Source organism: Crinia signifera, chromosome 2 (assembly GCF_055691185.1).
Source record: "Crinia signifera chromosome 2, ASM5569118v1, whole genome shotgun sequence".
Classification (NCBI taxonomy): Eukaryota; Metazoa; Chordata; class Amphibia; order Anura; family Myobatrachidae; genus Crinia; species Crinia signifera.
In genome coordinates, this window is record NC_139218.1 from 325,067,350 (window position 1) to 325,083,251 (window position 15,902).

General features: G+C 43.7%; 1 protein-coding gene across 2 annotated transcripts in view; it reads right to left on the minus strand.

The window, feature by feature from the left end:
* Positions 1 to 12,890: 12,890 nt before the first annotated feature.
* The window catches only part of LOC146057725 (retinol dehydrogenase 16-like), a 39,317-nt gene continuing 36,305 nt past the window's right edge, over positions 12,891 to 15,902 (minus strand). For both annotated transcript variants that reach the window (XM_083169330.1, XM_083169331.1), the window contains exon 5: positions 12,891 to 13,371. In XM_083169330.1, the coding sequence (XP_083025456.1) occupies positions 13,136 to 13,371 (236 nt within the window). In that variant the 3' untranslated portion in view covers positions 12,891 to 13,135. The remainder of the gene's footprint in view (positions 13,372 to 15,902) is intronic.

Genomic DNA, 15,902 nt, shown 5'->3' on the forward strand with positions numbered 1-15,902 from the left:
TATATATATATATATATATATATATATATATATATATATATATATATACACACAAACTCCAATGGAAAAACTGGCACTCGAGAGGCAATCAGATGAATGAAGACAAAGGTATATATTTGTCAAGCTTTCGGGGATTTAAACCCCCGTCTTCAGGACATAAACCTACCTAGGTAGATAGATCTGCAGATCTCAAGATCTCAAGATGGGGTTTAAATCCCCGAAAGCTTGACAAATATATACCTTTGTCTTCATTCATCTGATTGCCTCTCGAGTGCCAGTTTTTCCATTGGAGTTTTTGTTTATCTTCTTTGGGCACCGGGGACCGTTGTTACTTATTACTGAGTGCCGGCAGGCTTTGAAGTATATATATATATATATATATATATATATATATATATATATGCAAAAAAAAAGTCAGAGAAGAGACGCACCAATGAGCATATATTAAAGACAATTTTACTGCACAATAAGGCTCACGTACATTGAGGTTTAAAATACTATGCTTGCCAGCCTGGTAGAAAACACAGTCACCGTAGCATTCTCCGATAAGCACAAGACGCCGCCGCTCAGCTGCAGACCAGAAGATCTTTGGACCAAGACGCCGGAGCCTTGCCACAGACGAACAGGAACAACAGGACCACAAGTGGAAGAAAGGACGTCACTCCGTCAGCAGGAACAAGCCACGCCCAACGCGTTTCGACTACGGTCTTCGTCAGGGGGTGTGACGAAGGGACTTCATCAGGGGTTCGCAAATAGCATTGACATAATTTCCACGATTCTCACACACGGGATGTATCCCCAACCAGATGTATGACAATAGATCGTATGACAATAGATTGTTTTTAGGACTTTCTCTTTCGATGAATAGATCAGTATTTTATTTCTTGTTTTGGATTATACCTGCGTCCATTTAAAAGCTAACAGCTTTGTGGATTTGAGGGGTTTTAGAATTACTCCAAAAAGTCTATATCCAATATTAGATCGATCCGATTAAGGGGGTAACTCTATTGGGTGACACCTGTCAGTGTATGCTTAAAGGTGAATACACTCAATACAGATTCATGAGCTGTTCAGATTGTGGTTGTATCTGTCTGATAGGCAAATCTCAATTTGAGGCTAACCAAAAAGTACTTAAGGACAGGAACAACTAATACAGATTCGCGGTTTGTTCAAAATGTGGTTTTCACTGCCCCTTTGGAGACGTGTGCTGGTGAAAGGTTCAGATAGAATGAATATAATATTTTTTTTTAACTTAAATTTCTAATGTAAAATGTGCCTTCCTGATTGCAAAATGTGCCCTAATCTGTGGTGTATTTGACAGAAGACAATGCTGCGGCTGCCGAAAACACTCAGGTTTCACTGAATATATGTGTATGGGGAGTGTTTAAACTGAAAGTGAGATCTATATTGAAGTGTAAAAATAAATCAGCCAGTATTTACCCTGCACAGAAACAAAATAACCCACCCAAATCTAATGCTCTCTCTGCATTTGTTACATTTTACCCACCTGCAGTCAGTGGCGTAACTAGAAATGTTGTGCTCCCCTGCCAAATAAAGTTTCAGTCGCCCCCACATACATTATTTCAATTTTTTTCACCTACATGCTCATTGCCTGAGGTTGTACGGCCTTCTGGGTAGCACTGTATGCACTGTGCTCTGCCGAAATACACTAGGCTGCACTTTTTACTATGATGAAGCCTTATGAGTGCCATCTACTCCTCTGATGCTATACATAGGGACTGCTGCTACCCCTGGAGGAGAGCACTTTAATATTCTCCCCTTTGCACTCTCCCCAGCAGCTCCAGCAGACTCACTTGCTTCTTGTTCATAAGGTTTATAAGGAGACGCTTCCACGCCCCCCCCTTCCTATTTGGGAAGAGGTACCTAGCAGTGGCGTAACTATAGCATCGCAGCCCCCACGGTCGCAGGGGGGGCGCTGTGCATGTGGGGGCGCTTGGGGGCTGCGGTGCTATAGTAATGCCCCTGCCTCCCATCCCCCGCAGGCTTACCTGTCTGCGCGTCCCGGCTCCCCTCCTGGCTTCAATCAATTCTATGGAGACGGACCACAATAAAATGGCCGCCCCATAAAGCAGACAGTTCTCTGAAACTGTCTGCGGTATGGGGGCGGCCATTTTATCATGGTCCGTCTGCATATAATTAATTGAAGCCAGGAGGGGAGCCGGGACGCGCAGACAGGTAAGTCTGCGGCGATGGGGGGGGGGCACGGGCGGCCGGGGGAGGCTGATGGGGAGGGGGGGCGCCCCCCCATTAACGGGGGGGGGGGGCAAAACCTAGCTACGCCACTGGTACCTAGCCTATATTGGCTTTTTATACAAAGACAGAGACCATATAATATCTTTCTGTCCAACCAATCTGGTCAATATCCACAGAAGTAACCCTTGTGTCATCCCTTTCCCCACATTTAACCCAGTGTATATGTATACCGGTATTAGGTTTTTGAATATAAATCTTTCTGTCTTTTTAAAACATTGTGATTTTAGAGCATGTTTAGTAGCATTCCCCACATTGTACTGTGATATGCATCAGTGAAAATAAATACCACATATATATTTTTACCCTAATTTGTTCAATTTCATTTGTATTTGATAAATCATATTACAAAGGTAAAAACACTGCCCAATAATACATATAGGTGTATTCCAGTGCGAAGTGACACCGCAAGGTGTAACCCCACCCACATTGTTTATAAGGTTGCCTGTGCTTGTAGCTTGATGAAGGCTTCCCCTTCCCGTGTTTGGTGCTCAGTCTGATGTTGTAGTAACATGCTGAGACACTGAAAAGCTCACAGAAGTTGAGCTGTCTGGCTTCATAGTGTGAGCAGCTAGGGAGCAGCTGTAGCTCTGCAATCATCCTGTCAGCAGCCCCCGGCATCCATCCCGTCTCCAGCTTCAGCAGCCCACGGCATCCATCCCATCTCCAGCTTCAGCAGCCCGCGGCATCCGTCCCGTCTCCAGCTTCAGCAGCCCCCGGCATTCATCCTGCCTCCGGCTACAGCAGACCCCAGCATCCTTGCTGCCTCCGGCTTCAGCAGCTTCCGACATCCATCCTGCTTCCAGCTTCAGCAGCCCACAGCATCCATCCCGTCTCCAGCTTCAGCAGCCCATGGCATTCATCCCGTTTCCAGCTTCAGCAGCCCACGGCATTCATCCCGTTTCCAGCTTCAGCAGCACACGGCATCCATCCCGTTTCCAGCTTCAGCAGCCCACGGCATTCATCCCGTTTCCAGCTTCAGCAGCACATGGCATCCATCCCGTTTCCAGCTTCAGCAGCCCACGGCATTCATCCAGTTTCCAGCTTCAGCAGCCCCCAGCATCCATCCTGCCTCCGGCATTCTTGCTGCCTCTGTCTCCAGCAGCACCTAGCATCCATCTTCTTGCCTCCTGTGGCTCCCGCAGCTGCCAGCCCAGCAATCACTGTGCCGTTACCCATGGCACCAGCTCCCCCCCGGCATCCGCTAGGGCTGCATTGCACTAGTTATGCCACTGCCTGCAGTGCAACATGGTTTTGCCCATTAGAGAAAGAGTTTCCTTTTTGCGATTCATGCTGAATCAGGCCAATAGCTACTTACCCATTTCTGATCAACATATATATATGTCCCAAAGATCCAATGACCCCAGGACACAGACCGGCACTGCAGCAAGTTTCAAATGTTTATTTAGCTCAACGTTTCGGGGGGTTGAGCCCCGTTTTCAAGAGCAACACATACACACAATGTGAGACAGCTCACCTTAAAATACACCACTGCTATCCAGCATGCCGGGCCACTCACGCCGCCAGGGGAACGTCCATCGTGTGGAGGCAGTGGAAGATTACATCAATGTTAGGTCACTCAACAGGACTAGTTGCCCTGAAGACCAAACATCACGACAGGTGTACCTCACTAGCAGCGGCGCGCCCAACTAAGCCGGAACACAGAGAATGCAAGTACAGACAAATAATGCAAAACAAAAAATAAAAAAATATATATTACAAAAATCCGTGCAACAAATATGTACAAAGAATCTACAGCAAAGAATTCACATATAATGACTAAAATAAACATCTCAAATATATCAATAGAAACATTGATGCGTCAACGATGTTTAAAAAAATTCAAATTTAATTTAGGGTCATTAGAAATTCTATGCATTGTAGACAGTGTAATTCAATGGATAAATGCAAAATCAACATATCCATAGAATGAAGACTAGGATTTGCTAATTATTAAGAGAACTGGATTGAATAAACATTGATGTTAAGTTATTAAAGCAGGGAATTTCAGGCAATCCTCTCATTTAAACCCCTAGGGGTACCTCTGTTAAGCCTATAAATCCATGATGCCTCAAGATGAAACAAAGCTTTTTTACGATCACCACCCCTGTTTGATGGTGGGATGTGATCGATAATTTGGTAACTAAGGCAGAGGTTCCCAAACGCGGTCCTCAAGGCACCCCAACGGTCCAGGTTTTAGGTATATCCATGGCTCAGCACAGATGGTTAAATCAGACTGACTGAGTTACTAATTAAGTCACCTGTGGTCAAGCATGAAGCAAACTTAATACCTGGACTGTTGGGGTGCCTTGAGGACCGCGTTTGGGAACCTCTGACCTAAGGGATGGTAGTGTATGGCAACAGTCTCTAAAGTGAGCTGCAACTGGCTGATCCATGGGTTTACCTTCCAAAGCTGCCTTTATAGCAGAACGAAATTTTCGAGTGGTCATACATATAAACATAGAGTAGTATAGACCACAAGGACAGATGATTAAATAGATCACAAATCTAGTGTCGCAAGTTAATACATGCTTGATTTTATATTTTTTAGATGAGTGAGGATGCATAAAGGACTAGCCTTGGATCAGAAACTTACAGGTGAAACATTTTGGGCATTTATAGCACCCTGGTCATTTGAACAAATAGTTAGATTGGTCAAAACCTGTAATATCTGTATGTACCAGGATATCACAAAGATTTTTGCACCTTCTAAAGCATGGCATAGGTCTGAGTTTATGAAAACATGGCAATTCTTTATCTGAGGCCACTATAGGCCATAGTGCCTTACATGCAATGGGTAATACAGGACTAGTAGCATCAAATTTGGAGATGAATGGAAACACCTCCTTTTTAGTCCTGCTTGCAGGGCAAAGTAATTCCTCACGATTCAGCAATAAAACCTTTTGTTTAGTAAGAAGTAAAGGATCCAATTTTATACCAATGGTCCTGAAATTTATTAATAATAAGATCAAGCTGACCAGGCAGTTGGGTGACATAACTGCAAATCCTGGCAGCCCTAATCATCTGAGAGTATGCCAGCCCTCTTTTAAAGGAGGGTGGATGGTGACTGCCACTCTGTAAAAGAGAGTTGCAGTCCGTGGGTTTTTGGAAAAATGAGGTAACTATTACACCATCTATCAATTTTACTGTTACATCCAAAAAATCTATGCTTGAAGATCTCCACTGATATGTAAATTTATTTGGAGATGGCATATCATTAATAGAATCCATCATCGCTACAAACAAATTTGGACCCCCATTCCATAACAAAAACAAATCGTCTATATTTCTGCAGAACATCTGGATGTGTGGGAGATATTCATCTCTAAAGAACATGTTAGTCTCTTGTTCGAACATAAAAACATTGGCGTAAGATGGAGCCACGGCTGATCCCATCGCACATCCAGATGTCTGCAGATACATAGAACCATTTAAAAAAACGTAATTACGGTGCAGAACCAAATACAAAAGCTTCAAAAATAAATCAATATCACATTGAAAAGCTTCCAAAGATTCAAGAAACTTATGCATAGCACTCAAGCCTGCAGAATGGGGTATTGAGGTATACAAACTGGTGACATCCATCATGCACATGATGGTGTGCGGATGGATGTCACAAGCTGTTCCCAAACGATTTAGGAAGCTGGTTGTACTGTATCTTTCAAATAGCTGGGTTGTTTCACAATATGAGGCTGAATTAGAATATCCAAAAACTGGGACAAAGGTTGATATAGGCTCTGGATGGACGATATTATGGGTCGCCCCGGCGGATTTTGTAAGATCTTATGAATTTTGGGCAATGAGTAGAGGGCTGGAATCAACCAAACCCCTTAATTGAGCATCGGCCAGAATATTGAACGGTTCTTTTTGATATTCATTAGTGGGATCACCAGACAATTGTCTATAGACAGAAACATCAGCCAGTTGGCAACATAATTAAGAACGATAATCGTTAATATTCTGAAGCACTATGCCCCCGCCTTTGTCCGCAGGACATATGACTATACTGCGTTAAGCGCTAAGGTTCTTGAGGGCCTGCTGTTCAGATCTCCAAAGGTTAAAGTGCTGTACAGGAGCAGCTGCAGTAAATTTAACAACAGAGTCATCCACGAGTCTAGTATAGGTCTTAATGGAGGAGTTCGTACTCACCGAATCGAAGGATGATTTGACTCGTGATTTGACAAAATCATCGATGGTTGAAGATTCAATATTAGTAGATTTGATCTGAAAAAATTATTTTAATTGCATATTACGATTCATACGATGGAGATCGCACTGCCACTCAAATTCATTGTGCTTATTAGTTGGTATAAAGGAAAGTCCTCTACTGAGAATGGTAGTCTCAACATCGGTAAGCTGGCGGTTTCTTTTTCCCTGCGGCTCTTGTAGATCCTTTCATTTTAACCACCTCTTCGGGTTCTCCTGTTACTTTTCCCATCTTCCTGTGGGTGGTTACCCCTAAAGGGGGTTTAGCCCTTTTACTTTGGTCATCGGAGTCAGTGACATTAAAATCGCTATCACTTTGGGAGGATCCATGTTGGAATCTACTGCCCGGTCTTCTGGATTGCCAAGAGCCCCTATTATGTGAACCAATTGGCCGATTAGAATTCTCAGTACCTTTCAACCATCGATATACATTGTCCTCCTCATAGTCAAGTTCTACAGTAGTTAACTTGGATTTTTTTTTAATTAGCATTTCTGTCCGATATTGGTCGCACTGTGTTTGTGATTTGCGCCATAGTTGTTCATGTTGCTGGTCTTGCATAAGAGAGTCATTATGCTGGTAAGCTGTATCCAAATTTTCCCTTGTGGTTTTTAACTCCTTGCCAGCCTGTTCGATTACAAGCAGCAGTAAATCAAGGCTGCAGTTATTCAGCACTGCAATCCAGCGGCGGCAGAAGTCTGCACTGGATCTGCCGATTGTCTGTACATTACGTACCCGTAAGCCATGGGGGATGATTTTTTTTCGAAAATAGTCGGATAACATTTGAACATGTAATAAATAGTCCACTTCTCTCTTTTTAAGACGCAGCAATTGATGATATAGGTCGTCAGCTGTTGGTGTGTTCTGTTCGATCTCCTCATTGAATAATATATTGGATGCTTGTTCCTCTGTGAAACTCAATGTTTCTCATTTAAGGAGCGAAATAGTAGCAAAATCCAAAAGTGCTTCATGTGTAGATGCAGATGATGATGGAGTATCTTCCATCATTAGCTGTAATAAGCACACGCACTGCACTTAGTGAATTAAAAAGTGAAGCTCCCACAAAGTTCAACAGGTACAGTTCATAGAGAGGGTGCCTTAGCCCATGTAACTTGCAATAAGCAAGATGCAGATTCTAGGAGAATTCGGGAAAAGAAGGTTAAGATAACAGAGTTATCTAGTGGAGGCGCAAAACTTTGAGTAGTTGTGTCAAGCTGCAGTCTGAAAAAGGGGGTGTCAATCCCCTATAGAAATGCAAGAAAAAAAGAGAGGGTGACTGCGCTGGATAGGTAAATTAAACACCTGTTGCCTAGTACAAAATACAGTTTTAATCATAAGATATGAACAAATAAGGAGTAAAATTACTCCACAATAAAATCACAAAATATACTCCACAATGATAGTAACCAATGGTATGGCTATAGAACCAATATTGGGGGAAGGTAGGGAGAAAAATAGTAAAAAATGGTAAAAAAATGGTAAAATGGGTTAGTGACTGACTTTAATTGTCCATACGGTACCGTATTGATGAACCAGCTGGTGTAGATATGATGCGGGGATCCTTCGTTTTGGTGTCACTGAATTGCCTTACTGATAAGTGGCTGTTGGAACAGGTGTCGAGAGTCCCAGTTGGTGGCCCTTGTGGAGGATAAAGAACCCCCTATAGTCTTTCGCGGACCAATGATGTAAAGGAGGGGAACGTCTCTGGTCCAAGGTTGGTTTCCAATGTGAAAGAATTTTCAGAGGCTTTATCAGTTACTCCGCAGTGTGATAAGTGGCTTTGAAGTGGTTAAGTCAGTCAGTCAATCCCAAGAAAGATCCCTGACGCGTTTTGCTCCACTGGGGAAAAAGCTCCCCAGTGGAGCAACCAGCAATACCTTTTACCAAAGACTTTTGCTTTTTAAAACTGTATTCTATTAAAAGAAGAGCCCATCATTCAATTATGTGTGTTTTGCATTGTTAATTGTATTAGACCATTGTCATATCACTACCTATGATGGTAGACACGCCTGATTGGTGGTGTTAGACGCACCCAATGGGTGTTGTTAGACATGCACAATAGGTGGTGCACCCCCTAATAAAATGTGCTGCACACATCTATGGCTAAAACATTTTCAAAGATCCACAGGTGGAGCTAATTACTTCACTTGTGATTCTGTGAGGAGATCTGGAATACATTAACTGTTGGTAACTCTCGTGGACTGGAGTTGGCTACCCCAGTTCTAAAGCAAGTGAAGGCAGCCTTTTACTCACATGTTTCAAAATCTGTGTTTTCGTGATTTAGACAATATACTCCTGAAATAACTGAAGGGTTTATACTTAATAAGGTCCTCCCTACTTCTTCAGCAGGTTTACGGTTTAAGAAGCAAACACTTTCTCTAACTAAATAGCTGCAAATTTGCAGACTAAGAGGGGTATTCAATCCCGGGTGATGACTGTCGGTACATTCCGACAGCCGTGACCCTGGCCTGTTTTCGTTTGGCTCACCTGCAGGCAGGATTCAATGTTCCGCTTGCCGATTGGCAAAAAGGTAGTGTGTCCTCGTAAACGGGCATGAATTGTCGAGATCCGGCCATGATCGCAACAATTCATGGCCGTTCTTGGCAAAACAGGCGCCCTCCATTATTTCCCCCATCAGAAATATGTATATCCCCATATAGGTGGCAGTGTATGACCACTTCACACACACACACACACACACCCCCTGAGCTGCTGGATTATGTCAGTCTCGGGCCCCACAATTTCTGATGGCAGCCCTGCCTGCTACCCATAGATTTTTAACAGTGCAGCACTCCTGCTGTATTGAGTAGGAGAATAGGGAGCCTCTGGCTGCAGGAGGTTTTGTTAATTGTGGCACCACTACAGTACGCTACCTACTGCAGCAACAATAGGTGAGGACATAACTGTATGGGGAAGGGGTGGATGGACACAATGTAGGTAGGGAACACCTACAATTGATTTTACAGTATCAAAATCCTTAAAGTTGCTGGGGCTCTAGGTGTATCCCAGATTGCCAGGTGTTCTGAAACATTTTCATACCCTCACTTCTAATTTCCCTTTACTGTACATAATGGGCTAAATAACAGTAGACTTTCAATGATCATTTTGCATTCCAACTAAGTACATGTTTCATTCTGCTTCCTAAATATGGGCATAGCGTTGCTGCAAGACTAGGAAGTAAACACTCTTGGAAAAGGCTCTGGTACATCTGAGTCATGTTCTGTACTCATGTAAATGTCCTGACTAATTGCTGTTTGTGTAATTCATGGGATGGGAGTGCACAATGTTAGCAAAGATCTGCTACCGCATGTATTTACTACTTACTATTACACTATAGTGAATGTGACCGCAACTAGAAATGGTATGCGCCCATTAGGTCGACAGTCAAAAGGTCGACCACTATCGATGACAGGCATAATGTTGACACGTGTAAAAGGTTGACACAAACAAAAGGTCGGCCTGGAAAAGGGTCGACATGGAAATTGTCGACATGTGTTTTCATGACTTTTGTTTTTTAAACTACATGTTCATACTTTACCATTCCAGTGGGCATAGAGGGAGAATATAATAGTGCGCCCAGTGCAGCGAGGCACCATACCCAAAGCATGGTGAGTGCAGCGAGCCATGCAAGGGGACCTGGTACACTGACACAGTTTCCTTGTATACCTATGTTGACGTAGAGATCAAAAAGTGAAAAATGTTGACTTTTTCCACGTCGACCTTTTCTTGTGTCACTTTTTTGACAATGTCAACCTAATGCATTTATACCTTTTGACTATCGATCTAGACCGTCTACATAATTATCCACACTCACTAGAAATGTACAGATGTTTTATAGAGAGAGAATCTACAGCATTGAAATGGACTGACATTAAATTGACACCATATTGTCAACATGCCTTATGTCAACAGGAGCAGAAGGACGAAAGAGAGATATAAAAATGTCAACATGGTCAAAACGTCAAGATGACATTGGTCCACGCACAAATTGTCAGCATAATTTTTGTGTCAAATATAGTATGTTTCATAATATATATCCACATAGGCGTGCGCAGCACATTTTACTAGGGGGTGCACTGTCAAAGTGGTGTGCCTAGCATAGGCGAATCTAGAATTATGGTAATGGATGGTCCCAGATCTAGATATAAAAGCAGGGGGACCTTTACGCGGCGTAGCCGCGTGCCAAAAGGGGGCGTGGCCTCACAGGAAGGAGGCGTGGCATCACAAAAGGGGTGTGGTATTACACTTTAGACCATACACAGTAATGCCCATTACACATTTTAGCAAACTCCGTAATACCCATTACACATAAAGCCACACCGTAATGCCAATTACACATAAAGCCACACACCATAATGCCCATTACACATTGTGCCACACATCATGATGCCCTTTACATACTATATAACAAAATGTAATGCCCATTACATATTTGCCACATAAGTGCAGCTTACCTACGTGCTCATTGCTAGGGGGTTCTTGCTTGATGGCACCATAGTACCCATTACACATGATGCCGCACACCATAGTACCCATTACACATGATGCCGCACACCATAGTACCCATTACACATGATGCTGCACACATAATGTCCCTTACACATGATGCTGCACACATAATGCTCCTTACACATGATGCTGCATACATAATGCTCCTTACACATGATGCTGCACACATAATGCCCCTTACACATGATGCTGCACACCGTAATGCCCCTTACATATTAAGCCACACATTATGCATAATGCCCCCACATACCGCCACTTGTAGCATCCCTTAAGCAAGTGCCACTTACTGTAAATTTTTATATGAGCCTTCGCTGCTGCTGCTGCAGGGAGAGATGGAGAGCGGTGCAGCTGCTTCTATGGGGAGAGGAGCAGAGCGCAGCGCAGAGCACGCTCCCACTCCCCTCCTGGTGTCTCCTCTAGCCGAGTGGACATTTGAAATATTGTGCGCGCTATTGTTGTGCGTGACGTCGGGGGAGCACGCCGGGTGCCGGCACCACATGATTAAAGGGGGGGCGGGCTGAGGTGAAAGCGGGGGGAAGAATTGGGGCAAAGGCTGCAGGGGTGACAGTCATTGAGCTGGGCAGGGGGCTGCCCGGCTGTATTCAGAGCAGTGCAGGTCACGGCTATTTGAAATAATACTCCTTTCACAAAAGAAAATGTAGGGATTTACCCGGGAATACGGTCCCAGGATCATGCAGGGACATTCCCAGGCTGACCCCTTATACACCAACCTGCATTTTCTGGTGTGAGGGGGAGAGAAAACCACTTCCCTCTCCCTACCCCCCTTTTACCAACCAGCTATATCTTTGGAACCAACTGACCCATTTACATGACACCAGTATCATATTGAAGAACTTTTGAGTTGGTCCCGTGAAACTGGGCTGTTTGGTTCCAGGGAAATCTGCCCTTGAAAGAACATAAACAGTCATGAAATTACATTTAAGAAATGAAAAAAAAAACGGTTTAACCTCAATATCCCTGGAAGCAATTAACCCATATGGATCCAGCCTGGTATCAGATTGAAGGCCCAGCGATTTAGGTTTGACTGAGATCAACCTCAAGCTTCAGTGATGCCGAAGGGGGAACTGGCAGCCGTTGGAACTGGGTGGGGGTCGGAATTAGCGGGTCCCATGTTATTCTATAGGGAAAACGTTCCAGCTTTGCCTGGCAGTATCTCCGGTTCCCAGGGGGCTACAGACACGGGGCTGGGCTCGTTGGAAAGCCCCAGCACTCAGCTATAAAATGGGCTAATGGGTGGTCCTGTGCACCCCCGGACCACCACCTAGATTCGCCTATGGTGCCTAGCACCACCTATTGGGCATGTCTAACATCGCCAATCAGGCATGGACTCACTACAATATAAAACGTCTCGCAGTCACACCGTTATATCCTGCCTATTTCAGTTTTAATCTTCTAATTACTCTGTGTAACAGTACATGCAAATAAAGTAAAAATCATATCTGGATAAAGATGCGTACACACGTCCAGTTTTTCTGTCTGATCTATCTTGTGGGAACAAAAACCTGGAAATGTATGGGAGCAACTGACAATCAACAATTTCCACCCAAATGCAGCAAAACAGAGAAAAAAATCTATGCTTTGATAAATTTGTTATATCAGAATGATTAAACAATTTATCCGACTGATCACTGTCTGTTTCAAGTGTTGGGGAACAATTTTTTGATTGTCAGTTGCTCCCATACATTTTCCAGGTTTTTGTTCCCACCAGATAGATCAGACAGAAAATCTGGACGTGTGTACGCATCTTTATCCAGATATGATTTTTACTTTATGTAAATCTGGACATGTGTACGCATCTATACACAGAGATTTAGTCATATGACAATGGTGTAATACAATTAATAATGCAAAACACACATACTGTAATTAATTGATGGGCGCTTATTTTAATGGAATACAGATCTAAAAAAGCAAAAGTCTTTGGTAAAAGGTATTGCTGGTATTACTAGCAGCAATAAACGTGGGGGTGGGGGCAACAAAACTAACTAACTTCTACTGGAAGTGCTACTGTAGCTGAGGTTTTTTTTTCAACAATGATAAACACAAGAATGTCAGTATAAACCATAATAAATATACAATATCACCACAAAACAACACTGGATTATTTGAATGTTGCATAAATAACCTGCATCATTCCTTGTTGTCCAAAGGGTCAGAACAAGGTGGCTTGGCTAATGGATGAGCCAGCAGGTAATCAGAGATAAAAGTAGGGAGGTATGATACAGGGAGGTAGAAGAGTTTGGTGATCCAGCCTGCAGAATAGCGTGTCCACGGGTATACAGCAGTCAGGGCATGTTCCATGCAGTCTGTAACCTGGCTTATATGAGGGTTGCACCTAGACAGTTTATATCGGATGAATCTGCAGTCTAAAAGGAAAAAAGACACATACAGTTGATAAAACAGTATTCTCTAGCACAGTGGTAGCCAACCCTAGCCCTCGAGAGCTACCAACAGTTCACATTTCCCAGACAACCTAGCTGCTGCACAGCTGCACTCATTAATCACTGACACATTTTAAGATACACAGATGGAGCTAATTAGCTCACTTGTGATTCTGTGAGGAGACCTGCAAAACATGCACTGTTGGTAGCTCTCGAGGACTAGGGTTGGCTACCCCAGCTCTAGCATGTATCCAAATACATGCAAAAATCAGCCCAATTCAAAATTTAAATAGGGGAGGTACCACCAACTGCCATTTTCAACTGATTCACTGGCAGCTGGTGTTGCTCCCCTATTTTAATTTTGGAATGTGCTGCAGGCCCACCTCTGGGGCCACTACTAGTCAGAATGTAAATGAAGGAGAGCATCTCTCCAAAATGTGATTGTGGAATGTTCAAAAATATTAGCACTATGCAGAGCCAAGATAATATCTACATAGTAACATTGTAATAAAGGCTGAAAAAAGACGTTAGTCCATCAAGTTCAACCTATCTAACTTGTACCTACTGACTTGAGTAAGTCAGATCTATAGGATTCCCTTAGTAGCCAAAATTGTATCCAGTTTTGATTTAAATTCATTAACAGTAGTTGCTGTATCCACCCCCACCGGCAATAAGCTCTAATGGTGAAGAATCCTCTTCTTAATTCAGTAAGGAATTTATTTTCCTCGAGCCTCAGTACATGACTGTGTGTCCTAAGTATAGGCCTGTTAGTTAGTGATCAAATCATCTCCTAGTTCAATAAGATTCCCAATCCTTTATTTGAACATATTAATCATATCACCTCTCAACCTCCGTTTCTCCAGAGAAAACATATTCAGCCTGGTTAACCTATCTTTGTATTGTAGTGATTCAAGATATTTTACTAGCTTAGTAGCCCTTCTCTGTACCTGTTCCAATTAATTTATGTCCTTTTTAAGGTGCGGTGCCCAGAACTGAACACAGTATTCCAAGTGTGGTGTCACCAATGCCTTGTAAAGAGGCACTATCACACTGGCATCCCTTGAATCCATTCCCCTTTTAATGCATGCCAGTATCTGTTTTGCTTTTGTTGCTGCACTTGAGCAATGTGCTCTATTACCTACTTTTTCATCTATGGTGACCCCCAAGTCCTTCTCTACAGCAGAATTTGCTATGATAACTCCATTTAGCCTATAAGTAGATTGTTCACTTTTGTTCCCGTAATGAATTACTGGTACTTGTGGAGTATCACGGCTCCCACGACCTGCATCGTATGCAGATCGTATGCTAAAAATCGCATCGCATCGCATGCGATCAAATCGCATGCGATGCGATGCGATCGCACCCGATTTTGCACTGAAATGCATCAGAATGCATTGAAATGTGTATTAAACTTGTGAAATGCCCCCAAATGCCATTTTCATAGTGCACCCCCCACTATCAACGTCAACCCGAAGCGTGGCGAGCGCAGCGAGCCCGCGAGGGGCGTCGGTACGCGTCCTACGACCTTTTCATACCCCCACTATCCACGTCGGCGTGGAGTTGAGAATAGAATAGTGTGGCGAGCGCAGCGAGCCACCGAGCCCGAAGCGTGGCGAGCGCAGCGAGCCCCGCGAGGGGACGCGGATACCATCACAGCTATACGCGTCCCCTCGCGGGCTTCACAGGTATCCGCGTGCGCTCGCCACGCTTCGGGCTCGGTGGCTCGCTGCGCTCGCCACACTATTCTATTCTCAACTCCACGCCGACGTGGATAGTGGGTAAAGAAAAGGTCGTAGGACGCGTACCGCCGCCCCTCGCGGGCTCGCTGCGCTCGCCACGCTTCGGGTTGACGTTGATAGTGGGGGTGGTGCACTATGAAAAATGACATTTGGGGGCATTTCACTACTTTAATACACATTTCAATGCATTCTGATGCATTTCTGTGCAAAATCGGGTGCCATCGCATCGCATCGCATCGGATGCCATCGTATGGCATCCGATGCGATTGCATACGATTTTTTAGCTAAAATGCTCAAAAATCGGTAAAACATCGTATCGCATCGTATGCCACTACATATGGCATACGATGCCATGCGATGGCATACGATTTTTGAGCAAAAATGCTCAAAAATCGGTAAAACATCGCATCGCATCGTATGCCATCGTATGCCACTACATATGGCATACGATGGCATACGATGGGAGCCGTGATACTCCACAAGTACCAAAAAACTTTACATTTATCAATGTTAAACTGCATTTTCCACCTTTCTGCTCACTTTCCAGTTTAATTAAGTCACTGTAGTGTATCCACATGCTGCAATTTTACTCACTATGTCACTTCCTATATCATTAATGAATATATTAAACTAGGTGAGTCCCAATATTGAACCTTGCGGGGCTCCACTTTGGACCTTACCCCAGCTGAAATGTATGCCATTTTCCACCACTCTCTGTCCCCGATAGTGCAACCAGTTTTTAATCCAGTTCAAATTTTATCTCCTAACCCTAAATTA